At 51.7% G+C, this 26,022-nt stretch overlaps 1 protein-coding gene across 1 annotated transcript in view; it reads right to left on the bottom strand.

Moving 5' to 3' along the window:
- TG (thyroglobulin) overlaps positions 1-26,022 on the bottom strand; it is a 111,000-nt gene that overhangs the window by 45,468 nt on the left and 39,510 nt on the right. Inside the window, exons 24-34 of the mRNA XM_078866642.1 lie at positions 25,247-25,362; positions 21,831-21,939; positions 21,281-21,478; positions 19,853-20,020; positions 19,021-19,164; positions 17,619-17,735; positions 16,565-16,702; positions 15,489-15,677; positions 12,385-12,496; positions 1,618-1,697; positions 323-466 (exon numbers count right to left, since the gene is read on the bottom strand). Coding sequence (XP_078722768.1) covers positions 323-466; positions 1,618-1,697; positions 12,385-12,496; positions 15,489-15,677; positions 16,565-16,702; positions 17,619-17,735; positions 19,021-19,164; positions 19,853-20,020; positions 21,281-21,478; positions 21,831-21,939; positions 25,247-25,362 — 1,515 coding nt within the window. The remainder of the gene's footprint in view (positions 1-322; positions 467-1,617; positions 1,698-12,384; positions 12,497-15,488; positions 15,678-16,564; positions 16,703-17,618; positions 17,736-19,020; positions 19,165-19,852; positions 20,021-21,280; positions 21,479-21,830; positions 21,940-25,246; positions 25,363-26,022) is intronic.

The following is a 26,022-nucleotide window of genomic DNA, read 5'->3' as shown; positions in this document are numbered from 1 at the left end:
TACTTACCTGTGGGCATCAAGCTCACAATCTCCTGACTTGCCAGGTTATGGCAATACAGCAAGTGGGTTAATTTATATCCGAACAAGCATTGAGTGTTACCCTCTCCATCCGCGCGTGCTCTCTGCTTTCCTCCCACGTATATGAACCCTTGTGTACTGAGTCGGCCAAACATTCCAATATAGCACCAAAGATCCTGGGCAATTATCGATGCCAGTTGTGATTACATTCCCACTTCTCTCCCTCTCTCAGAGTGCACGGGAACTGTGCGCACAAACAAACAGTAAAAGATGACGATGGTGACTGCAGAGTAAAGTGAATTACCCTGCGCCCTGTACCATCCGAACAGGGAGCTCGCGGTGTCCACCCCGGGAGGGGGGCACCCAAACGTGGCGCCCACCGGCGACTCGCGGCCGCAGAGTTGCACGCCAGGGCCCGTGTGCGTCGCACACTGCAGCAGCGCCTCCCCTGCGGCAGGCGCACACAGCAGCACGCAGTGTCACACACAGCAGCACGTGGTGTCACACACGTCACACGTGGTGTCACACACAGCAGCACGTGGTGTCACACACGGCATCACGTGGTGTCACACACGTCACACGCAGTGTCACACACAGCAGCACGTGGTGTCACACACAGCAGCACGTGGTGTCACACACAGCAGCACGTGGTGTCACACACAGCAGCACGTGGTGTCACACACAGCAGCACGTGGTGTCACACACGGCAGCACACACGGCAGCACACACGGCAGCACGCCGCGTCACGCACAGCGGTGCGTGGCGTCCAAGCACCACACGGCCTCCCCGCCTGGCCTGGTAAACGGTAAAACTTGAAGGTTGAGGCGTTGCAATTGGGGTCCCGCGGTGGCGAGATGTGAACAACCTCGCCTGGTATACAGGAGGTTGTGTGTTCGATCTTGACCCTGATGCCTGCATATTTGGAGTTTGCATGTTCTGCTCCACGGTTGCTTCGAGTTTTCTCCGGGTCCTTTGGTTTTTCCCTCCATAGAATGTTTGGCTGCTATACATTTCCACGTGATAAGCCACTTCATTAGCTATCATTCGTGGCCTTACCTGGTAAAATAAGAAAAATGTGTTCAGTTTTAGTTTAGTTCAATTGCTTGCTCGTGTCGCTTATGGGGGAAAGGTTCTCCGCTAGCGGGGGATCTGGAGAGCCTCCCGATAGCCCCTCGAGGAGGGATTTGGTCTCTGATCTTCCAGGCTGCCAGACTACTTGGAAGGGGGCTCCGTATCTTACAAAGAAGGGCCTTAAAGATGCAATGCGCGACATCAAGATTAGTTAAAGACGTGTACGGGCTTTGAAATAATATTCTGCTTTCCCAGACATATTTCCCCATTGTTTTAGCGGAACATCCATAAATGGAAAACCTTGCATAATTAACACGCAGCATCTCCGCATAATTTGCCAACCGGAAATTCCGCGCGATCGGTTTCTGCCGTACGCCTGGAGACATCCCCAGAATCAATCTCGGGCCGAGTGCGGCTCTCGGCACTGCCGCTGCGCCGCCGCTTCCTCCCTTCGCCTCCTCGCCGCGCACTTCTCCGTGACCCTTGACCCCGAGCCGGCGTGGGTGCCCCCCGCGTGGGGAGTCGTACCACTCGAGAGCGAGCTCCGCAGGAAGGCGAAGCCCTCGCAGCACGGGTCCTCGTCGCACGTCCGCTCGCACCGCGAGAACCTGCCGGGCAAACACGCGCCCTTACCCACAGTGCCCTCCGCATGCTTTGTGGTTGAACCGCGTGTTGTCCGTCACACGGTATGGTGATGTCAGTCGATGTCAGATTGTCAGTTGCCAGCAAAGTGGAGCGACACGCTGTGTCGAACAAATTGTGCAAAGAAACGATGCACGATGCATGCTGAGAATTACACTGAGAGACGGGAAGACGATCAGAGGGATCTGACAGCAATAACGAATTGGGACATCGTACTGACTGCAAAGAAAGGTGAGAAGGCTTGCGCAGGACGCATCACTCGAAGGGACGATGGCCAGTTAATGGAGTGTGCGAGACAGACTGTGGCAAAGCGGGACCATGAGAGGCGGCACTTTCGTGGGGAGGCATTCATCCAGCAGTGGATAGATTATGGCTGATGATGATGATGAATAATGTAATTGAATACATCGTGCAAACACAATACCCGCTTTCGTCTCCCCAGCGCTGACGTCACACACTGCACCGGGTTTTCATTTAAGGCTGATTTGACCTAGAGCAGCCTCAGGACCGGTTCAAAAATTCACCACTGTTATTTGTTGCGAGCGGGAATTGAACTCGGGTGGCACAGTGATTAGCGCACGGTGCGCTAATCACTGTGCCACCGCTCCATACAATTGTAAGACAAAGATCCCCCCGATAGCCTTAACAGACTGTTGGGGCAAGTGCTGTTAGCGAGCACCTATGAAGGCCTGAACGGCACACGAGGTGTGGGTGGCCAGCACCACGCCCGGCCGCCTTTGTCTTCCTAGTGCTGATGTTTTTAGGCACTGCACCAGGTACTAATTTGAGGCTGAGTCGACCTAGGCGAGGCCGAGGACCGGTTCAGATAATCGTCACTGGTGTTGGCCGTAAGCGGGAATCGAACCCGGGTCGCCAGGTTCGTAGCGCAGCATAGCGCTAACCGCTACACTACAGCTCCCCACAATTGTAAACACACACACACAATCACAATCAGACACAATTACATGTCAGTTGGCTGCGAGCAGAAAGCTGCAGCAGCCACAATTAGCTGTTCTGTTTTGTTAAAGCAGTTTAAACGAATGACTTTGTGCCAAACGCAACATCGACCCTGATGGATTGCCTTTACTTTGTCATTTTGCCAAAGAAACAATGTTGGTACAAAGTACTGTATCCAGTTTATGTTTTAAAAAATAAAGTTTATGAACACTGAGTTTACCCCTCAAATTGTAATAATAGTAACAGGCATCTTGTTAAACAAAATATTCTATACTCGATATTTAACAGCACACACCGTTAATAATTTCCCCATGTATCGATTCAACAAAACAGTTTGTGATTTAAAAACATGTGAGAGCGACCTCCTCTCACTGAGCCAGTTTGTGGAAATTCCTCATTCCTCTGGCAGGGGCTGCGTCTATCCATAGTACTGTCGACTTCCCCACAAAGTGGCACTCATTTACCCAACCCGGATGGATGATGGGCAGAGGCGACCCACAATGAGGAATTGCGAGCGTGCGAGTGCGCGCCATGCCGCCTTACACGCAGGGTCGAGCAAGGGGAGTGAACGATTAGCATTCAGAAGGGTGTCAGGCCTTGACCGTGAGCGTAGAGCAAGAACCAAGCTGGTCGTGATGCATTCCATCTGTCCGCACGTCGGCTGCGATAAAAACCGCGGCCCGAGGGCTGGTAATGAATCGGCGCGCGTACAAGCGCTCGTTTGTAGTTGGCGCACAAAGAGCCAGGGGCGCTCCCGCGTGTGAACACGGACGGAGTGAGCACACACGCACACGCACGCACACACACATTCACGCACACACACATGCACGCACACATGCACACATGCATGCACGCGAGCACACATGCACGCACACACACATGCACGCGAGCACGCACACACACATTCACGCACACACACATGCACGCACACATGCACACATGCATGCACGCGAGCACACATGCACGCACACACACATGCACGCGAGCACGCACACACACATGCACGCGAGCACACATGCACGCACACACACATGCACGCGAGCACGCACACACACATGCACGCGAGCACGCACACACACATTCACGCACACACACATGCACGCACACATGCACACATGCATGCACGCGAGCACACATGCATGCACACACACATGCACGCGAGCACGCGCACATACATGCACGCGAGCACACATGCACGCACACACGCATGCACGCACACACGCATGCACGCGCGTGCAGCTCCACGCGCGGTCCAGACGGACAGACGGGCGTGCGGTGATCGCAAGCGAAAATCCGCCGAGTTACCATGAGGAGGTAAATGTGCAGCCCAGCAATTTCTTGATTACACCGCTGCAGGCGGAAAGCCACCCACGAAAGAGAGAGAAAGAGGCCTTTCAGAGGGTTATTGCCATAATCATCGTCAGCAGCCATGGTCAATCCACTGGTGGACGAAGGCCACGCCAAGCTACCCCACACCTAGCACCTGCACACGAACTTACATCCTCTCGGGGATTATCAGCTTGCGTGCAGGTGTGGAAGTACAGTACCCACACTTCACCCCACCTAGCACGACCTGCTGATTGACGAATGGTGGCATGCCCATTCATATTCCTTGTGTGGATAGAGGTCGAGTGGGGGGGAGGGGGGGGTAGGTGGGAGGTGGGGGGAGCGGGATTGTTGCCGGGTGGTGGCGGCCACGCTGCCGCACGTGGCTGCATGTCACCGCGCACGGTGGCGGCGGCAGCGAGAGTTGGTGGATCACGGCACAAGTGTCGTGAAACTCCCTTCCCATGGGCGTCGAGGTGCCACATACCCCGGCTCGCCAGGAGAAGGCGGTACAGCAAGCGGACTTATCGCCACCTGTTTCCATCTGTACGGGGATAGAGCGTTGCCCTCTCGTGTGCGTGGGGTTTCCTCCAGGCACCAGGTTTCCTCCCACGTGTACAATAAAACACTCATCGTGAACTGGCTAAAAACAGCTTGAAATAAAACCCAGTGCAGGATCCTCCTGCAAAAAGCGTCGTACAACTCATCGCGTCTCTCCTGCACAATTATTACTATGGGAAGAAATCTGCACTTTCGTTTCAGCTTCCGCGCAGGGAGATGGAATGGAACCGGCGAGCTCTGGATCGCAAGTCCAGGGCGCTCACCATTCCACCACTGCAGCAGCAACTAAGTTACCATAACAAAGCACAAACACTCGTCCTAGCAGAAACGTTTTAGCCAGTGCAAGAGCACAACAATTTACAGAAGATACTGTTACGCGTTTAGCATCTGAGAAACCATTATTCATTCTGTTGGTATAGTAACCGAATTAAAATACTCATCAGAATGTAAATAGAGCTCACACTGAGAGAAGATGAAATACCATTACAGATGTTTGGCTTCTCTGAGCCACTTCCGCAGACAAGGGATGGCAATAATCACGTTTATTGAGTTACAACTTGACCTCATCAACGAGCGGCCGCTGAAACCATCTTACATTCCACACAGACGAATGAAAGCCTCACAATCCTCACGGTGAACAGGTGGCGGGGATGGCAGAGGGCTCTCCGTGCCGACAATCACAGCGCCCTGCATGAGGAATCACAGGCTGCCCTGCTGTAATGGCCAGCACACTGGACTTGCAATCCAGAGGTCACCGGTTCGATTCGATCTCGCAGTGAGGCGGTTAAATAACGCTGCAGGTTTCCTGAATCTGCCACCACCACTGTGCGCCCAGCGGTATACATCTATACGGCGCAGGTAGGCGATCGGCAGGTAGTAGTGCGTGGTGGGGTAAAGCGTGGGTACTCCCCAGGTGTTTCAAGGCGTACGGCTAGCGTCTAAGAGTAGGCTAAAATAGCAAACTCGTGGAATGAGAAATTAATTGTAGGTTCAGTAGACAGACGCAGAATGCGACGGCTCAAGGCGTGACACGCGCGCGGAGATATTATCTCGAATAATTATTAAGGCAAGCAAAAAATTAACACGTAGGCTTTCACAACCAATATCATCCTTAATAGAGGTTTTTGGGGTTAGATCGCATAAATATATAAATGTGTCGTTAAACCCGTCACCACCATCTCCGCCTCTGTTTAAGGAACGAAACAGGTGGACTTCTCCACAAATCTGGCTGTCGCCTGATGAAGCTCGTTATAATTACTGGCGAAACGTCGTACTCAGATTGTAAATGTTGAGGCTTGGCTCTCCAACACACTGGTGTGCTGTACTAGTGACGAATTGGCCACGTTCTGTTTACGTGACAACCCTTACTAGTTGGCTGTGTCGGGTGGTGGCGGGTTTAACGACACATTTATATATTTAGGCGATCTGACCCAAAAAAAAACTATTATGCAAGCAAACGTGTTCACGGACTACTTCCGCCACCCCGGCATTGACCATCTCTGGGCAGAGCCACTGTGGAGCGTGACAGCAGCCACGAGGTACGACGAACCACGGCGGCACGGCCCAGCGGCTCGAGCGTGAGATGCGCCCGCCGCGGGCACGAGGGCCAAGGCAAACAGGCTGCTGCAGCCAGCACGGCGCAGCGAGACAACTTGGATGTGAACTGCTGGTGAGAGCGATGGAATTCGCAGTGAAAATAAACAGCGTCGATCCCCGAGACGGCTCTCGATGCGCGCTTCAGTCCCTGGCGTCTGCTCATGTTCCAGGTAGCAGCCAGAATGGAGCTTTCATTTTTCACTTAGGCTCTCTGCCTTCTGGGTTTGTACATTTTGCTGCGTATATATTTATGTACAGTGGGATGGAGTTGTGTAGAGTGGTTAGCGCGCTGTGCTATGAACCACTGGTGTGCTACTGGCGTGCTACTGGTGTGGCACTGAGAGCAAGGAAGGGGAAATTTCCTCCAGATATTTGGCAATCCATTACCATTCCAACTCTATTAGGTAATGAGGGATGAGTTGGGAAAACGTTTAGTTTTATAGATATATAAAGGGTGCAATAAAAAATAGTTTGGAAATATTGATTGCTCTTGTGTAAAATCATGTCCAGCCCTGTACCAATCCACTGCTGGATGAAGGCCTCCCTCTGCTGGGTCGGTGATAGTGGCCATTTGATCATATTTCACTGTGCTGATCAGTGCGGGTTGGTGACGGAAGAGGCCAGGATGGGTTCAAATATCACTCATCACTGATGTTGGCAGTTGCGGCGAGGTTCAGAGCGTGGTGCGTTAACGGTGCATGCATTTTTCTCCAGCTGTAGGTTTCCTTTTCATCTCTTTCTTGAGTGCTCATCAATTTGTTCATCATCCATGCGTCCATCTGTCAACCAACCCGTAAGTATAAATTTTACGAAATACTCAATCAATAGAGAGAAGTTAAAGCCACTTGAACTGCAATCAAGATGCTTGTGGTTCTACGCATATAATGACTAAATAATGTGCCACTAGACTTGTGATATTTTATCACGTCACGATGGGATAATTGGTAACAAATGCACGCACCGTATTCTTGAGCATTATCCCAAGAAGGCAATCATCGTCCAGGGTGGTTTAGTGAACTTGTGAACATTTCGCTCAAAACGCCGTATATATATATTTTTCCTGATTCCAAAACGCATCCTAAATTCTACCTTTGCTTTTTACCTGTCCGCCGTTCTCTCCTCACTTTTTCGCACCCTCGAATATTCATTTATTCCATTGTTGAATCAACATCGAGCGCTACCAAGAGTTCAACTCATATTTGCGTTGGAGGAATTTTCCACTTTCCACATCGCGCGTGGGGTTGGGGCACGCTTGGCGCGCGGCAGCCCCCGCTCCCAGTCAGAACAAGAAGTAGCTGGCCCCAGACGGAATTCCTCCCTCCCACCAGGCCGCCGATTTTGCCAGAGGGCAGGCCAGAGCCCGGAATGTCTGAGCTCCGCGCGGGCGATCATCTGCCCCCGCTCGCCGCTCGCTCTTAAAAGCGCAGCGATGCCCAGCGGGGGTGGGCGGTCAAAATGGGCACTTTTACCAGAGGCCTCGCACAGAAGAGGGCCCCACAATGGGGCTGTGGGATGGGGGAGCGAGGGGCCTCGCGTGGCCTCGCGTGGCCTCCGAGCTCCTCTGGGGGGCCCCGATAGGCCAGGACGAGCATCGCTGCGGCGTCCCAGCACGTCTCGTCTAGACGCTTGTTAGCCGGCAAATGGCTTCAGCTGATGTGCGGCGGATCGCTTCAATGCCTCAGGTTGAGTCTGCGATTCCAACCGCTCACACGGTGGTTCATGACTGCGTCGGCGATGATCCCGTCGCTGGTTGGGCAACGGATCCCAGGGTTTTCCTTGAATTTCAGATACAATAAATAATAATAAAACACAAGAGGGTAATCAGAGAGCACTGGTTGAGAGAGAGTGTGCCCAGAGTTTACATCCTTGCCATTAAGAATGGTCAGCGCTGTTTGTATGATGCCGGACAAGATGATGGCGGAATTTGGCAAGGGAATAAAAAACACACTTTTTTTAAACCACAAACTGCCGCGCCGACGCGCCGCCACGCTTGTTGAATCGCCCATTGTGGCACGGAACCGTTTCTAAAAGTCTGCCCACTGCTCAGAACGTGATAAAGTGTAGCCTTTGTCTGCCCTGCAGTGATGATCATTACTGTCCCTTGCTTCATGTGTAAATCAGATCATCTCCATGTGCCATTGCGCTCCAGATTTTGCGTTGCAGCCCCAACGTTTCGGAACAACCTTGTTTCTTCCCTTACAAAAAATATCTTTCAACAGAAGAATAGGGCCAGATACAGCAGCCACATTTGGAACTGCGATTTGAAACCCTGAGCCTTACTCATGGTGTTGATAGTTAAATTATAAAGCAAAATGTAATCGAAAGACCGTATCATGTTGGTGTAGTCTTGGCTTGTTGTTTTGTTTTTATGAAACTTGCTGACCCACCCCTACTGGACAACTGTGAAAAAGAGCTTCACGGCTCCAGTCTTAACAAGGATTCTGATTCTGGCTCCCCTGGCATCCTCCCAAACGATGGGATTGAGTATTGAGGGGCGCCTGGTTCTGCGTGCACTGCGCGGGTTTTCTGCGGCCGTGTCGTATTTTCTTTCACTCAAATCGCGGTTGCTGAGCACTGGCTCAAAGGCTGAGGACGTGAAGCGGTACAGCAACATGCAGCGGCGCTGTACAACATTCAAGAACTTTGTAGGGGAGGCGATGGGAGGACATTTTCAAAGTTGAGCAGTGTGGTGGTTGAACACAGGGTGGATAAGTTGCAACAGCCAGCGCCTATGTGAATTGGTGAGTGCCGTATCGCTCTCCAATGGTTGTACCGCGTCTGATTTAGCCGCGAGATTCTTCAGAAAATTAATTGATCATCAAGAACCAGCAGTAGCAGCAGCAGCAACTGGAAGCGCTTTATGACGGAGGGAGCGACTTAATTCCGTTTCGGGGGTAGCTCCCAGCACGTAGATCGAAACGTCAGACATCGCGCCGAACAAAAACCGGCAGTACAACTGGAAAACACGTCGGTGGGTTTAATGTAATCGTTCGCAGAGAGAATCTAGGTGGAGCGGGAGACCGGGTCACGTGCAACACAGATGTGGAGCCGAGGCTTGTTTTCAAAAGCGGCTTTTTGTTGTCATTGTTTCTGAAGGCGTCACCGGAGCGCACACAACCAAACACAGGCTGCGGGTGCAGCAGGTATCTACGAAGCCAAACAATCATCGCCTCAGTCATTTCCTGCCCCGGCACATGTCGACAGCCCAGCAGGACGCACGGCCGCGTTCAATGAAACGCAAGTGAATGTTTGTGAGTGCGCACGAAGGTCCATCCATACCCCTTGAACAAATCAACTCGCTCGGAATGCGCCGGGAATCGTCAAAGAGCTCGGAAGCGAAAGTGGGAGACCAACCGTGCGTCGCAGGTGTTATAGGCCGTGAGGCTACGTGGTGCTGTCCCTCTGTGCCCACCACATCAACGCTGCACGCCTTCACCAACCCGCAACTGACCAGCGTGGTGGACTATGGTCAAATAACGCGCACGACCCACGTGCAGAGGCCCTCGTCAGCCATGTGCGAAAAGGAAAATGGAATTGGGAAAAAAAATATTTGGAAGCATTTTAAGCCTCTCGTGCGTGAATTATGGAAAGCCAAACCAAAATTGTAATCATATTTTTTGGTTTAATGCGATTTTAGCAGTTAACGGGAGACCTCACATGTGCTTAAAATGCTTCCATAATTTCACAGTAATTTGAGAAATCGTAGCAGTCAACCAGGGAGGATGCGTGAGAGGGTAAAATCTGCGGCTAATGATATGCAAGTAAATTAGCGGTAGAGTGACATTAGGTCAGAGGGCCAAATTATGTCTAAGCGTTTGAGTAACACCCACGGCAGTCATCGCACACTGCCTGTGGGCCTGAGTGACCTTTGAACAATTCTGTAAAAGTCTGCGCAAGCAATTTGGTTGAAATAGTCTGACCTTTACAAATAGGGCCACGTGGCCCACACTGCCCACATATCTGGTTGCAATAAGCTGGAATTAAAATGCAGAGTCTCCATGCCACCCACGACTAAAAGCACTTTCTGTTTTGAAAGTACTTTTTTTGAAGGCTGTTTATTTATTTTACACATCTTATAAGACTAGGCGATCACGAACACACTTTCCGTCACAGATGGGCATGGTCTGCTAGCAGCATGTGGTCTCAGCCAATTAAATTATTTTTTTCTAATTTGGTCAATTGGATCATGACGCTGGCACACATGGCCTACTCGCTCCCGAATAGCATCACGGGATCTTGAGCATCCATTGTGACGCAGGTGGCATGAACTGTGTTCTCTGGACTATAAGACGCTCCGGACAGTAAGACGCAACCCAAACTTGTGTCAATAAAAGTTTTACAATTAAAGTTACACACAAACACAGCTACCGGAATATATTATGCCACCCCTCCAATATTTTCTTTGAAATACAGGGGAAAAAAGTGCACCTAAAATAATCTCTAGATTACAGTATTTAATATTAATGTCACTGCGGTATTAACCAGGGTGGCCGCTTGATTCCAACCGTAGAATCTCTGCAACGGGCAGCAAAGGCGCTACCGGCTCGGTGTGCCGCCGCCAAAAACCATAAAGTTTGTTTGCACTGCACCCAACGCGAACAACTTTCAATAAAATCGAGAATAAAATGTGTTGACAAAGAAAACAAAAACAACCCCAAGTGCTCGCGTATCAAAGCAGCATGAGGGGAGCAATCTCTGCGCTAGAGCCACTTGCCCCGGTGTCCCGCTCAGCGTCCCCGCGCTTCGCTGCGAATGTAAATGCGTTTCCCCGCCGCGCCCCGGCGCTCGCTCGCGCGCCGTACGTTCACGCGAAGGGCCCCGCCGATTGTACCGGGGGTCGGCTGCGTGCGCCGCACGCTTGATTTAGTGTAGCTAAGGAGCGCCGCTCGGGGTTGCAAATGGTCCAGTGCTCGCTGCCTGGATACAGCGGCATGGACGGCGCATATCAATGCTCGCAGCGAGAAAATCACTCCGGCTTCCGCTGATGTGTTCAAACCAAGTGCTGCATACACATCCCATTGAGCCTCCTGCGTTATTGCATTTGGAGTTGGGACAGAAGCACAAAGAGCAAAAAAAAAACTCGACACGTTCGTCAATAACACTCTGCCTTATAAGAAAAAATATATATAATAGACGACGTTTGGTGAAAAGGTCCTTCTTCATTGCTCGAGCCATTGCCTGTTTAATAAGTGGCTGCCACCAAATCACGCGGAATGCGCCAAATATCATCTGATCTCAGAAGCTAAGCAGGGTTGTCTGGACGGTGCTTTCATGGGTGACCGCCATCCACACCCGGTTGTCACAGGGGTTTTAAATTATCTTACAGGGAGAGGAGGCCCTGGATCTTTAGGAAACAAAAAAAAGCGAGCGTCTCTCAGCAATCAAAGCCGTTTAATTAACCATACGCAACTCCGCATGGCAGGTCGCCCTTGTGCAGCATGAGCAACGCACATCACGGCAATCGTGAGCATTTGCAGGCAGCAAGCGAGTGTACAGTTCATTGGGTAACGTGGTGCCTTGCCAAGTCTCCATTCATGAGACCCCTAGCCCTGATATGACCCCATTCAGCACCCCCCCACCCTTCCCAGGCATTCAGGCTGCAATGCTCCTCGGAGCTGTGCGAGGTGGCACAGGGTGGAGTCGCTGTGGAGCGATCTGAGCACTGTGCCATGAACCCAACGACCCGAGTTCAAGTACCGGCCACGGTCAACATCGGTGCCGATTGTCGCCTGAATCGATCACGGGTCTTCCCAAGGGAACCTGGGGTGATGGGTAAACATCGGCAACTGGAGAGACAAAGGCGGCCGGGCACAGTGCTGGCCACACTCGCCAAGAGATTGAAAGCTAATTTCTTCAGAACTGCTTTTTGTGTTTAGTTTGTTGTCCTTCCACCGCATCTCCGATTAGCACGGCTGGCAACGTACAGTGCGTAAGAAGTTCAACGTACATACGTATAACAGCACTTGCCCCCAAAAGTCTATGTCTATCGAGGGAACTTTGTCTTTGTGTTGGTGACAGGGGGAAAAGTGGTAGTGCAGTAGTTCAGTAGTGTGGGCCGTCATGACAAGTGCTGTCTAAAAAATCGTGAGAGTATGCTGAGAGTATGCTGCGCCTCCCCGAGGTTGACTCAGATGAGTGCCTTGTGCGATGTCCTAACGTCAGCATTGAGTTGGAGTGGGGGGGTGGGGGGCGCGGGGGCGGGGGGGCTCTCACCCGTCAAAGAGAGCCATGCCGGTGAGGTTGGCAACGCTACGGAGCAGGACGCCGACCTCGCTGCGGAAAGCCGTGCGGCGGTACAGGCGTCGCACCGGCCCCTCGGCACCGTCTGGGAAATCACAACAACAATAATGTTAATAGCGATTTATCATCATGTCTAAACGTGTCGTTCTTTTGGTATTCACGCCATTCTGGCAGCGCAAGGCTATCGCGCGGGAGGGCGCTACGTGCCATGCGCGCTACGTGCCACGTGCGCTACGTGCCACGTGCGCGCACAGTCCGCAGCGGTTGCCCAGGAGGGGGCGGTGTTGCCATGCGTGATCCCAATTTCAGAGATTTGCGGTGAAAATGATCGAATTTTGGTCATGACGCTGGCAAACAACGGCCTACGCGCTTCGAATTACGTCGGGGCGGATCTTTAATGTCCGCCGTGAAGCAGGCGGCGCGTGTTTTATGATTAACAACCCGGGTGGCCGCTGCGTTAGAATCGGCGAACCTCAGCGACGGGCGGTAAACGGGGATGTCAGTTGAATGCGATTCACGACAACTGAGTGCTTGCCAGTGAACGCCAATGCCTCCTTCGTTCTCTGGATTTCGTCAGATCGGGAGTTTGGCCTGCCACGTTGACGAGTGCATGCGGAGGTTGGCCAGAGAGCCAGTGGACGGCTGCAGCGGTGGCCTCCTCACGAATGTCCGAAACGCTGCTGCCGGCGGAAGATGGAAGAGGGCAGTTGCGTTGCCGTGTGGCCCTACGCGGCGCGGCTCGCGTTGAACGCGGTTGAAAAGCAAAGCGGTGCGACTCGTCCGCAGACTTTCTCCGAAACCGACTCGCACGCAATGCGGCTGCACGGAGCGCGGACAGGAAATTTTAGGAAAGTGCCAGGAATGTCGTAAACTCTGTGAGAACCTTCATTAGGCACTGATATCACAAAGTCGCCACGTGCGAGCTCGGCCCGTGATGGATACACAAGGATATCGCTTTACGAGGTTGTAAATTGAAAGCAGGCGCTTTGGCCGAGCGGGTTAATTTAGTGTATCCGGAGTGTGGACGGAGCGCGGCTCTCGTCTGGCGTGAATAAGGAGTCACGACAGTTCGGCTCTCGCGTGGCGCGGACCTCTCTTCTTCCCGCACCCACAGATCTGCCATTCCGAGCGATTGAGCGACGGCAATATAACGTCGGCGGTGCCCTCGAATGTGGAACGCTCCGCAGAGTGGCTGCCGTAGGGCGCTGGAGGTACGCGGGAGAGCGGCCCCTGCGGCCGTGATTTATCAAACAATGTCCCAAATTGTTTGGGAACATTTTAAGCTGGGGCTTAATGGTGCGTGTAAAGGAAAGGATGTGTGTATGTGAGCGTGTGCGTGCACACGCGTGCGTGTGTGCAGTGCTGGTTGTGATTAGCCCTGCGGGTGCAATGTGCCTGCGCAATACCGTGCCCGTGAATTACGTTATTCCCTTTGTGTTTCGTGCTATGACTTCTTCTGTTCATTATCCACAGCAGCCGTGATCAATCCAAAGCAACAATTCATAGAACAACTGCACATGAGCTGATTTCATCGCTCCATCTCTGCAGAGGATGTTGAGCATGCAGCTCTGCAGGCTTCTTCACGCCCTTCTCAGCTTTTGTTACATTGTATCCATCGTCGTCCATTTTTGTGATCCATACGTCACAGCGCGTACAGCGGTATGATTTTCATTCTCAAGTTCAGTTTTACGAAAGCACTTTTCACTCGTCAAAATATATATTTGTTCATCCATAACAATGAATAATAATCTCAAGCGGTAACACACAGCGCAGCGTTCGCTCGCTCTCGTAGACAGAGAGAGGACGACTCAGAACCACGATCAGGAAGGCAGCAGCAGCGACGCGGTGAGGAACGGCACCGAATACCCCTCCACACTCTGCGATCCTCGATACATTGAGGCGTCACGTGCGGGAAGAAACCGGAGCACCTGAAGAAGCCCACGCGTGTGAGCGCTGCGCATGGCCGCGCACGGATGCCTGGTTGCTCAGCAGGATATTTACACGGAGGGAAAACCTCGCACAGACGCCGGCAAGGACCGGCGCCAGCTGAGTTCCCAAACACGTTTGCAGCTAAGCCCTGGCCTGATTTATGTAATCGCCAAGAATTTGGTGTTCATAAAAAAATTACAAGCATTTAGAAAACCCTATTAAACGATGTGGAGGGAACAATAATCGTGGCAGAGTTATGGGGATTATTTCTTTCACACCCGAAATTTTTCTAAAACTTCTAAATAAAACGCAGGTGCTTGTGACGTGCACGGGTTAGGCGACGTCACGACGCGCCGTGACGCGGGCGCACTCCGAGCGAGACCGGGGCCGTGCACAGCTGACGGAAATGCCCGCCACATACCCCGTTACGCCAGACGGCAACATTCCTATACGCTACCAAATTTAACCGCGCTTTGGTCGTGTTTACCGACTTTGTTTTGACCGCGCTCCACGCAGACTTGTCGTGATTTTGTTATGGGTGGGGTTGGCGCACCGGACTCAGACGCTAGAAAAATAAGTTTAATCCCCGGTCAATATGCACAAGACTGGTGGGGCAATCATTATTTTACACTGATCTGGACCGCCTCAACCCAAGATGGGTACCTGGTGTGATACTCGTGAGTAAATATCGTCACCATGGCGACGACGGTCGCAGCACACCTCCACCGGACACCATTCCCTTCGATGGCCCTGAGCCCATCCGGCATCAATGTCCAGAATACAGCGGCCTTCTTCACGGTCCTCGATGAGCTTCCCCTTGCTTAGTTATCTGCCTCTCGTCCCACTCTGCTGCCCTCCCCTCCAGCAGCCAAGGCTCTCTCATCGACAACCCCCAGTCAACCCTAGCTCTCAGGGCGAGGTCACTCATTCTCTTCTGCTGCCCCCAAAGGGTCTGGAACGCCCTTCCCCCCGGCCGTGCCGGGCCCAAGACCTTCCATTTTGTTCCCTCTCACCTGACAGCCCCCCCCCCACCCCCTCTGTCTCTCTGTAAAGAACAAACATGCGCACAGCGGTCGCGTTTCGTCGCTCTGTGAGTCCACGTGGCGTTGTCCGCTGTTGCTCGTCATAGTCCGTGCGAGCCGCCTCACCTCGCTTCCGGTAGAGCGTCCCGTCGAGCCGGGGCAGCAGGCTGGCGCAGGAGGGCGCGCGCGCGGGCCAGTCCAGCAGCTGCTGGCTCGTGCCGCAGCTCTGCGTGTCCGGGTAGAGGAGGCACTCGAGCCAGCCGGCCGGGCCGTCTCCCACCGTGGCGGCCTTGCACAGCGCATCCCCCCGGCACCCTGCGGACGCGTCGAGCGATGACGGAGACTCAGCGTGAGTGGCGTGACACATTGATCAGTTAACATCATCAAAATCATCAACATCATCATCATCTATCTGTCCTTTCTATCAGCTCATGAGTGACAACGGGGTTCTCTTCCTTTAGCCACTGTCACCGCTTCGCTCATTAGCAATACTTGATCATCCACGCCTTTTACTGTTCGAAAAAGCAGGCCGTCGTGTGTGCCAGCGCCACGGTCCAAATATTGTCTTCTAAATTACTTCAAATTTATGAATTGGGAACCCACATCGTAACATTGTGCTCCACTGGCAGACTCATGCGCACACGCTGGCCGGGGATGCGTTCACCTTGTGCCGAACGGGGGCAGCTGCCACCGTGGAGGGAGTCTGTAGATTTACTGTGCGGAAGCAGGGCCACATTTGCTCATCGGCTAATAAAACCATCAGATTTTGTATGCCCTCCCTGAGGCCCTCCATTCCATATTGAAGTAGCAGCTGAATGTAATCGTTTAAATAGTTTCGTTGAGAACGATGGGAGCGCAGCCATCGCAAACATTTTTGTCTTTGAATCACGATGACGCCATTCACGACTTTGCCACAGCTGACGCTCGAAAGAAAAACAATTGTAGGAAGTAATGAGTGTAGTGAGTGAGTTACGATTGATGAATTTACCTTGAGTCGAATACAATTGTTGATTTTACACATAAATAAATATATTTAACGACTTCATAATTTGTTTTGCAATATGTAAAACATACTTGGGCCTCCTATTAGCCTTAGGCCCCTCACAACATTGATCTAGCCCTGCATGGGAGGCGTGGCATGACCATGAAGTGATGATGGTGATGGCAATCCCGCTGGTGAATGTATTTTTTGCCGGGCTTACTTCTGAGGCACCACGAGGTGGCCTGCTGCGGTGAGAAGGCCCTCCGGAAGAGCCAGAAGTTCTGCTGCGCCACGCGCATCTCTGGCTGCAGCGTCACCTCCTCCGGCCGCAGGGTCGAGAACCGTCCCGACACATCGGCTGCTCGCGACCATCGGGACGGCAGGGGCAAGGGAACCCACGGGAATTTGACGTGCATCCTCTTCTGTTGACATACTCGTACGAGCAATGATCACCCGAAATCTATGTTGATGTTTCTGTGTCTCATAGTTTACAATTCATTATTGTTTTAAATACAATTCAATTGTCCAAACCAACTTTTGTTTCTGGAAATAATTCTATATTATGTCTATTGTTTTTTTGAATTGTTTTTGATCCCTTCTATCACGCAATTGTTTTTGTTTTCATTTTTTTTATTGGCATCATCGTTGTTGTGCTTTGGTATTTTACGTTTTGGCATTTTGTCATTTTGGTGACCCAGGTCAGTTTCGCGAATGAGAATTATCCTCCCCCTGGTCTCTTGAGTTCTCTAAACAATCTTAAAGGTTGTGAGTTCAAAATCTTGATTGGGGGTTTGACTCAGCCATCATCCCTATGGAATCGATATGATGAGTACCACTTTGTGTAGGGATATGAATCAAAGCCGACTTTGTGATAGAAAAAAACTACAACTTAGCACACGATGGTAGAGCTCAACAAAACGAGACACAGTGACACTGCGACAGGGGATCCTGTGTCCGATGACGTTCACCCTTTAAAACTACGAACACACTCCAGCTCACTGTCCTGCGCAGTGGGGACTTTGCGGGTGGACACGCGGCTATTTTTGCAAGACATTTCACGTGCTCTACATTCTAAACTGCGAAAATCCCCACAAAAAACTTGTATTTGTCAGCGATGTTAGGGAAGCTGAGCATTTATGGACCGTCGCATCCAGCAACTGTGATCTTCCAGGACTTCCTGGAGGCCCAGGGCAAATTGCCCCGTTTTACCACAACTTTTGGTGGCCCCGTTGGTAAGCTCGACAACATGTTCAATAATTTCCACGAATACAAACCCTCGTCTTGTGGTGAGTGGTAAGACGCATCCTCCTCCTCCTCTCCGGCCAGCTCCCCGGGCTGAGGTGTGTAGGCCTTGGTGTGTAAGCAGACATCGCGTGGCCCAGCTTCACTGCCTGCACACAAACGAGAGTACGCACCGTCGATATGCCCATTGCATCGCCAGTGTCTAATTAACAACTACAACGGAAAGGTGCAGCCCCGCAATTGCTTGCTCACGTCACCGCTGGCAGAAGGGCCTCTACTATTTAGTCTATGCTTTCACGCTGCCCAGACGTCTTGGAAGAGGTAGGAGTACCCACACTTTACCCCACCGCTTGTGAACATACACGGTGGGATTTAAGAAACGTGCACCGTTGCCCAGGTGGATTGCAAGTACGGCGTGCTGAGCATTACAACCACGACAACAGCAGCAGCAGCAACCCTCAACAGACGAGCAGAATAAATAAATAACTCACGTCTAACAACAACAACAACAGAAAACAACCCACCAGGAATTCAAATAAAGGCGCGTGAGAGGCAGTTACTCGGACAGCGCGTTGCACGGCGCGAGCTGAAATGTGCCTCGTCATCACGGATCACTCAGCTCGCGAGTAAAGCCGCTATTGAGGAATAATTCAGCTCGGTGAGTAACGCGCTGGCAACGTCTTGGGCCGGCATCAGCGCGCGCGGCAATAAAGACGTCGCGTTCAGTGCATCTTCCTCGCGAGCCGCTGCGCCTCGCGACGGGCGCTCGCTCTGCCCGCGCGGCAAAGCGCGGCGAGCGTTGCACGAGCCGCGGCGAAAGCGCAGTCGGACGTTTATAACGGATATGCATGTTGAACATACATGCACGGGCGTGAAAATAGAGAGAAAACGTGACGGTCACAATTCAGCGAGTGGCGTAGATTGTTTGCAGGGCAGGACGGTGACATAACAGAAAGTATTTGCGGGCACTGAACATGTTCTTTTCTTGACGGATGCAATCACACAGTGACTTTTGACAGTGTTCACAACCCCTGTCTCCTACTGGATACACAATGTCGTTGCATCCCTACAACAACAAACAACACAAATATGACCTCATATTTTCTGATACATTTTTAATAGACAGTTTTCTGTGGTCCTCCACTGCGCCGCCCCACACCCCCTGTCTTCCTCCCCCTTCCCTGCTGGGGACGGTGAAGATGAGGGGGGGGGAGCAAAAATATTTTCCGGCTGTCTGTGCGCTACAGCTCGACGCAATGGCGGCAAGCACACCACGCAGCCATGTCGCTGCAACAACGTCGCTGCAACAACGTCGCTGCAACAACGTCGCTGACGGGCAGCAAAACTCTTTTTGGGCTCCCAAAGGTCAACGGCTAATGCTTCCGCGTCAAGTTGCCCCGCCGGTGTCGCGTGCCCACGGTGGCCGATCCCCACCTGCCCAGAGGTAGATCTGGCTGAAGAGGGCCCCGCCACGCTGCAGGTCCAACGTGAAGCCAGCCTCCAGTGGACCGCTCGAAGGCCGGGCCGCGGCTCGGGGAAGGCCGGCGTCCTTCTCGTACGCTCCCAGGTCTTTGAACGCTGCGCGGGGCACGGGCACGAGCGTCGTCAAAGAGAACGGGAACATTCTGACGGCAAGCAAGCGCCAGCGCGGCTGGAGTTGTTCTTCCCTCGTCCAGCTCGTCAAGTCCCACTGGGTAGCCTGGTCCCCCCGGAGGTCCTGGCTGCTGGTGCATCGTGAGACACGTGGTGCATCGTCTGCAACGCTTTTCGACCGAGGTTGCAAATGTTTATGCGTTGGCGCCGTCGGTTCATGCGTAACGCGTGGGGGGCACTATCACTCTGGTGAAGATGATTCAATCTTTTTTATTCGTTGAGATGGGGCCAGCTGGACCAACGGGTCACACAGAATTCAGGCAAAAGACTAAAAGAGCCAATTAAGGACTATTTGTAAATATGTAAATTAATTTTGTACTGCAGACACCTTCCACGTTGCTGATTGATTACTCTCGACACCAAACGCGCGTGACGTCCGACCGTTTCGCTCCACGTTCCCGAGAATTTCGTCAGGATCCGAATATCGACTTCCCGAAGAAGCACCCAGCACGCGCAGTGGAGGCGCTGGCCGTCACGGCGAACGACTCGCGGCACAACCCCGGAGAACACATCGGAGCGCCGCACAGCCCAGCCGCGGGAACCTGGGCGGCGGCGGCGGCGGTAGCAGCAGTAGCAGCAGCAGCGGTAGAAGCGACAGCGGAAGGTGGATTACTGGCGTTGTAGTGGACGCCGCCGAGGCTGAAGCCGAAGGTGCGGCTGGGCTTGTGCACGCGCAGCCCGGAGCACTCCCCGTCGCCGTACTCATCCGCCGTGCGCGGCCACCCCTGCGCGCGGCACGTGAGCACCGTGGGGCCCGAGAGCAACGCGCACACGAGCACGCCTGCCGAGAGAGACGCTCACGCACCCATGCACACAACAACAACAACCATCGCCGGTCGTCACTAAGGGGCGTGATTTAACCGCGGCGTTTTGTAGTGCAGCTGGCTAACCGCGACACTATCGCTCCCCACCGCTGCACATACACGCATGCACACGCACACACGCGTACGTAAAGTCAAAATTATTTTCTGATCAAATAAGCATTGAAGGCGGTGCCATCTCCCATTTGCAGGCCTGAGCCAATGGTAGAAATTCCACGTTCAGATATCACCTGCCACGAATTTTAGCAGTGACCACAAATTGAACCCAGGTCACAGAGTCGGCAGCGCATCACATCAGCACTCCCCATGTACATACACACACACACAGATGCGGGCGGGCACACGCGCACTCACACAGCAGCACTGGCACGCTTTCACACGAGGGCACAAATCTGGGTGCTCCGTGCCAGCACACCACACGGGCACGGACTGCAAGGAGGTTTTGGCAGGGAGTTCAGTTCACGATTAGGCGATGTGGGCCTGCCACTGGGTATGACCCCTGCGGGTCTCACAGGGCTGCGAGAGCCTCTGCGTGCGCTCTGCCGCTTCGTGGCCGAGTTGATCAAGGCGTGTTGCCGTGGTGCAATGGCGACCGCACTGGGACTTGAGAGGCCGCCGATCCGATCTCCCGGCGCCTCCCTCTCCACCCGGCAGCATAAATGGGGACACCGCAATCAGGTGACGTGCAGTGGGGCAAAGCGTGGGTACTCACACCTCTTCTAAGACATCTAGCCAGCGTGGAAGAGTAGGCCGAATACCCTCTGGATCGCAAGTCCAGTCCGCTAAACATTACACTGCGGTGGCATCCCTCTGTGAGGATGGAGTACAGCATCGTGAGATGTGGCGAATCGTGTCGCCCACCCGAGTCGATGTACCGAGCAGCAGAGCCACCTGTCTTGGCTGTTTCAGGATCGCTCTCTATTCGAGGCGGCTGCCTTCCCAGTGAATCTGTGAGTCTGGAAGTCTTCCCGAGACATTAAAGGCCACGGTTTTTGTCGTCTGCGTGACGGTGCACCGCTCACGGCAAGGCGCTTACGCGCAGTTCTCCGCTGGACCGGCATTGCGAGATATTCTCCTTCCCTCGACAAGTTCCCGGCGTTTTGTTCGTTGGGCGGCGGCAACCCCAGGGAGTTTAATCGGGGACTGAGTTTGCGCCATGGATGAACGGGACCGGCTTGGTCAGCCGCCCTCACGCTCGCGTGCGCAATCGCGGTCATCACCGTTGTCGAGCGGCAGCTCCTTGAGCAGGAAGCCGTCGCAGCACGCCTGCGCGCTGCACGCCGAGCGGCAGTAGAGGTGCGCGTCCGGCAGGGTCGTGGTGCCGGCCGGCAGGGCCAGTGTCCGATACGCGCCGCTCGCCGCGTTCCCGAAGCCCGTGGGGCGGTACAGTTGGCCGTCCCACGAGGGCAGCTCGTGGCCTGCGTGGAAATAAAAACGTCGGGAGTAAAAATCAAATCGATGTGTCTCCCCCGTGCTGCCACGCTGTTTGCCGGTGGCCCACGCTTGTCAGTGCGGCCGCGTAGGTTTTCGCGGTCGTGCTGCATCACACTACACGACGCGCGTTCGGGTCGTGCCGCTGGTCGGTTCGGCGACACGTCCGACGTTTCGCTCCACGTGCCTAAAAAGCACACCGCAGAGCTTACATGGAAGTATCATTGCTTGATCACTATGAACGTTTGCGGTTTGACCTGGGCCTTAAGAGCGGTGAACGCAAGACGGGATAAATCCGCCGCGTGCCATGGTGAGAGGACTCAGGGCACGCTCTCCTACCCTTCTTCCTGTAGACGGTGAAGACGGAGCCGGGAGAGAGCGACACTCGCGGGCGGCAACTGAGCCGCTCCACCCAGCTCGAGTCGGGGTCCCCGAGGAACCCAGGGGCCTGCGCATGGGGGGTTTGGGGGGGGGGTAAAGATGTCTCGGACAAATCACAAAGCGCCCGTGCGATTGTGCGCAGGGTGGGGAGCGGTGGGACAGTGGTTAGCGCACTGCGCTACAAACTCGGCAAACCGAGTTCAATGCCCGCTCAAGACCGATAACAGTGGCAAAGAATATCTGAACCTCTCCTGGGCCTCCACCTGGGTCAACTCAGCCTCAAATGAGTACTTGGTGCAGGGGTGTACAAATATCCCCACTGATGCTGGCCACCCACCCCCTCGTGTGCCGTGACGAACCTCCATGGGTGCTCACAAACGGCACTTGTCACAACAGTGTGTTCAGGGACGCGGTGCGGTGATGCATGCACTGGGCTGTAAACCTTGGCGACCTGGGTTTGATTCCAGGCCAAGGTCTAACATCAGTGGCAAGCGATATCTGAAGTGGGCATCCACCTTCACTCACTCGCATTGACCAGTGTGGTGAAGTATGGTCAAATAAACCCCCTTGATCAATACGGCATTGGGGAGCAGTGGATTTACCATCATACAGCAGTGAACTAACCGAGAAGTATAAATTAATATTTTTTTGTCCACAAAGTGTATGCACACACCTCTAACGAAGCATTTTGTTTAAGGGATAAATGCACAGCTTACATGTAGTACCGGCAGGCAAACAGACCGTAAGGTAAACAACTGATCACACGTGAAGTGCTCATGCATTTATTTACAGTTTTTCGTGACTAACAGCTGAGACGTTTGCTCCTATGTGTGTAACTATCTCCCAATGAAAGGTTAATCATGTCAAAGCATCAACAACGGACATTGCAATGACCGCAATAAACACGACGCACTGCGAAATACCAAGCGCACTCTTCTCCTCGAGTGAGACACGCTCTGACACGTGCTCTGTGCTTGGTTTTGTTTTTGCTGGGTGGGTGGGTTTTGTGGAATGGACGAAGCTCCATTTTGTATTGTTGTTGTTGTTGTTGTTATCGTTATTATTGTTTGATGTATTGTTGTTGTTGTTGTTGTTATCGTTATTATTGTTTGATGTATTGTTGTTGTTGTTATTGTTATTATTGTTTGATGTATTGTTGTTGTTGTTATTGTTATTATTGTTTGATGTATTGTTGTTGTTATCGTTATTATTGTTTGATGTATTGTTGTTATTGTTGTTATCGTTATTATTGTTTGATGTATTGTTGTTGTTGTTGTTGTTATCGTTATTATTGTTTGATGTATTGTTGTTGTTATTGTTATTATTGTTTGATGTATTGTTGTTGTTGTTGTTGTTATTGTTATTATTGTTTGATGTATTGTTGTTGTTGTTATTGTTATTATTGTTTGATGTATTGTTGTTGTTATCGTTATTATTGTTTGATGTATTGTTGTTATTGTTGTTATCGTTATTATTGTTTGATGTATTGTTGTTGTTGTTGTTGTTATCGTTATTATTGTTTGATGTATTGTTGTTGTTATTGTTATTATTGTTTGATGTATTGTTGTTGTTGTTGTTGTTATTGTTATTATTGTTTGATGTATTGTTGTTGTTATTGTTATTATTGTTTGATGTATTGTTGTTGTTATCGTTATTATTGTTTGATGTATTGTTGTTATTGTTGTTATCGTTATTATTGTTTGATGTATTGTTGTTGTTGTTGTTGTTATTGTTATTATTGTTTGATGTATTGTTGTTATTGTTGTTATCGTTATTATTGTTTGATGTATTGTTGTTGTTGTTGTTGTTATCGTTATTATTGTTTGATGTATTGTTGTTGTTGTTGTTGTTATTGTTATTATTGTTTGATGTATTGTTGTTGTTGTTATTGTTGCTATTGTTTGATGTATTCCACTCGTGCACCCAGGAAAGCCTCGGGACTATTTCTCAAGGTTCTTGCAGCAGGGACCAATGTTGCCATCTGTAATCCAAATTGAGTCATTTGCGGGGATTTCTTTTTCAACATTGGGATGATTGGGCAATACCAGTTACATTTCGTTTAGCTATGGGAGGAAACCAGAGAACCCGGGGGAAACCGGCGCAGAACAGGGAGAGAATAGGGAGAGAACGGGGGGGGGGGGGGATACACAAACTCGCCACAGAAAAGGTACTCGAGTCAGGAATAGAACCCAGGCGATACTTGGTGCGAGGCACAAGTGTTGCCACTGCGCCATCACCCTTCCGACACCAATCCTAATAAATCAAAGAGCTAAAAAATTCCTCCTTGCGCAGTGCATTATGCTTCCTGTGTATACGTGTCTGGCCTTGGTATCTGCCAAGAATAATGGAAAGGATAAACAGTCGGCTTGGCAGGATCCCATAGACCTCGCTGACAAAGCACCCACGGCCTTGACACTAGCCATGCTGTGGACCTGCTTTAAGCGATGGCAAACCCGGCTCTGCCAAAAATATGAAGCCTGCAGAATTATAAAAAATAATGTTTGTCAATTTGTCATTGCTGATGAACCCTAGTGCATGCCTATACAACTGCTGACAATATTTTGCAGTTGCTAGCACCTGCTTTGCAGATGCGCTGGCCAAATCTAAATATTGTGCATGTGCATTTCTCATTGCCAAATATCCTGGAATCAGGATCACACACAGAGAAGCATGGGGAAACAATATATATCAGCTCGAGCCACCACACAAACAACTTATGTAAAGTTCCCAGCGACAGGTTATGCGCGGTATGGACATGAGTGATTGCCTGAAACCAGTGGGGGTGCTGGCATATCAGGGGCCCTCAGCTGTGACATGTTAACTACCTCGCCTGTATATTTGCAGTTTATATGTTCTCCCCGTGGTCGCGTGGATTTTTCTCCGGGTCCTCTGGTTTTCCCCTCCACATTTAGAAACATGCGTTTAGCGTATTTGGCTGCTCTAAATTTCCAGGCGATAAGCCACTTCGTTGAGCTGTCATTTGTGGCCAGGTCGCTTCTGAAAAAGAGCTACGTAGCTCAGTGGGGCCTTACCTGGAAAAATAAAAAAGTTTAGTTTAGTTTCAGTTGGGGGCCCTCCTTTCAATATATAAAGTCCTCGTGAGATTACGAAAGAGATATATAGGCAAACTATAGATGTAGTGAGATGTGAGAGATGTAGACAAGAGATAGATGCAGTGGCATGAAGAGATTTACAGCAAATATAGAGAAGATAGAGATGAATTGGCATTTTAATGTTAATTTGCTTGTTATGTTAGTTAGGATTTGAGCTGATATTTGGGCACTAAGCTTTTGCTCGGTTTTCTCATTCCTCACGCCGCCACTGCCTACAACCCAATGTCCAGCCGCAAGCTCCCAAAAAAGCTCCTTGCGTACCTCCGGCGCTGTCTCGCACTGATAGCTTTCCCGCGAGCCGTTGTAGAAGTGGCAGGAGCTGACGTCACCCTGGGTGGAGAAGACGAGGAAGTCGCAGCGCTCTTCCTTCAGGCACTCTGCCAGAGACACGGACAAGGGCGCACGGAGCGATCGAGATCACACGCACGTCCTGCTCGCGATGCTGACACACGCGCGCGCACTTCGGACCTGTGGGTGGCTCGGAGGTCGGAGCTCTTGGCGGGCCCCACTGAGAACCTGGGTTCAAACCCAGACAGCTGCCTGTGATTAAACCAGACTCTCAAGTGTTGCGAGTTGATGATCTCAGCCCAGTCATCAATGACTACGTGACAACAAATATCACGTTAAATCTGATTCCGCACTTCGTTGGATGAAAAATGTCCAACTCTTGAGAACGGTAATTATCACTTCCACTGAACATTACTCTCAGTGGCAGGGTAGCCACACCAGAGCTGTTCCCTGCTGTGTTGGCCGGAGGTCACTTGGAGGAATGTCAGAGACCGCTCAGTGATGAAAACCGATTCAGTCGGCGGTTCCCTCACAAGAAAGGCTGCACTGGGGGTTCTTCATCCCAAGCGACGGCGCGGACCACACAATCAGAACAAAATTCGGGTTAAAGACCTTTTTAGTTATCCTAGCCGCTGTGCGGCGAGATAATGTCGTGGTACGCTGGCAACGTACACGTCGTAGACGTCAACTTACACTTAGCTTTTTCAATTTCGGCATGTTTTTTTTTTACTGTAAAGCTAAATCTAGGT

This window comes from Lampetra fluviatilis, chromosome 2 (genome assembly GCF_964198595.1).
Source record: "Lampetra fluviatilis chromosome 2, kcLamFluv1.1, whole genome shotgun sequence".
Taxonomy (NCBI): Eukaryota; Metazoa; Chordata; class Hyperoartia; order Petromyzontiformes; family Petromyzontidae; genus Lampetra; species Lampetra fluviatilis.
Note: the sequence above shows the minus strand (reverse complement) of the source record. Positions and strands in the feature narration are given on the sequence as shown.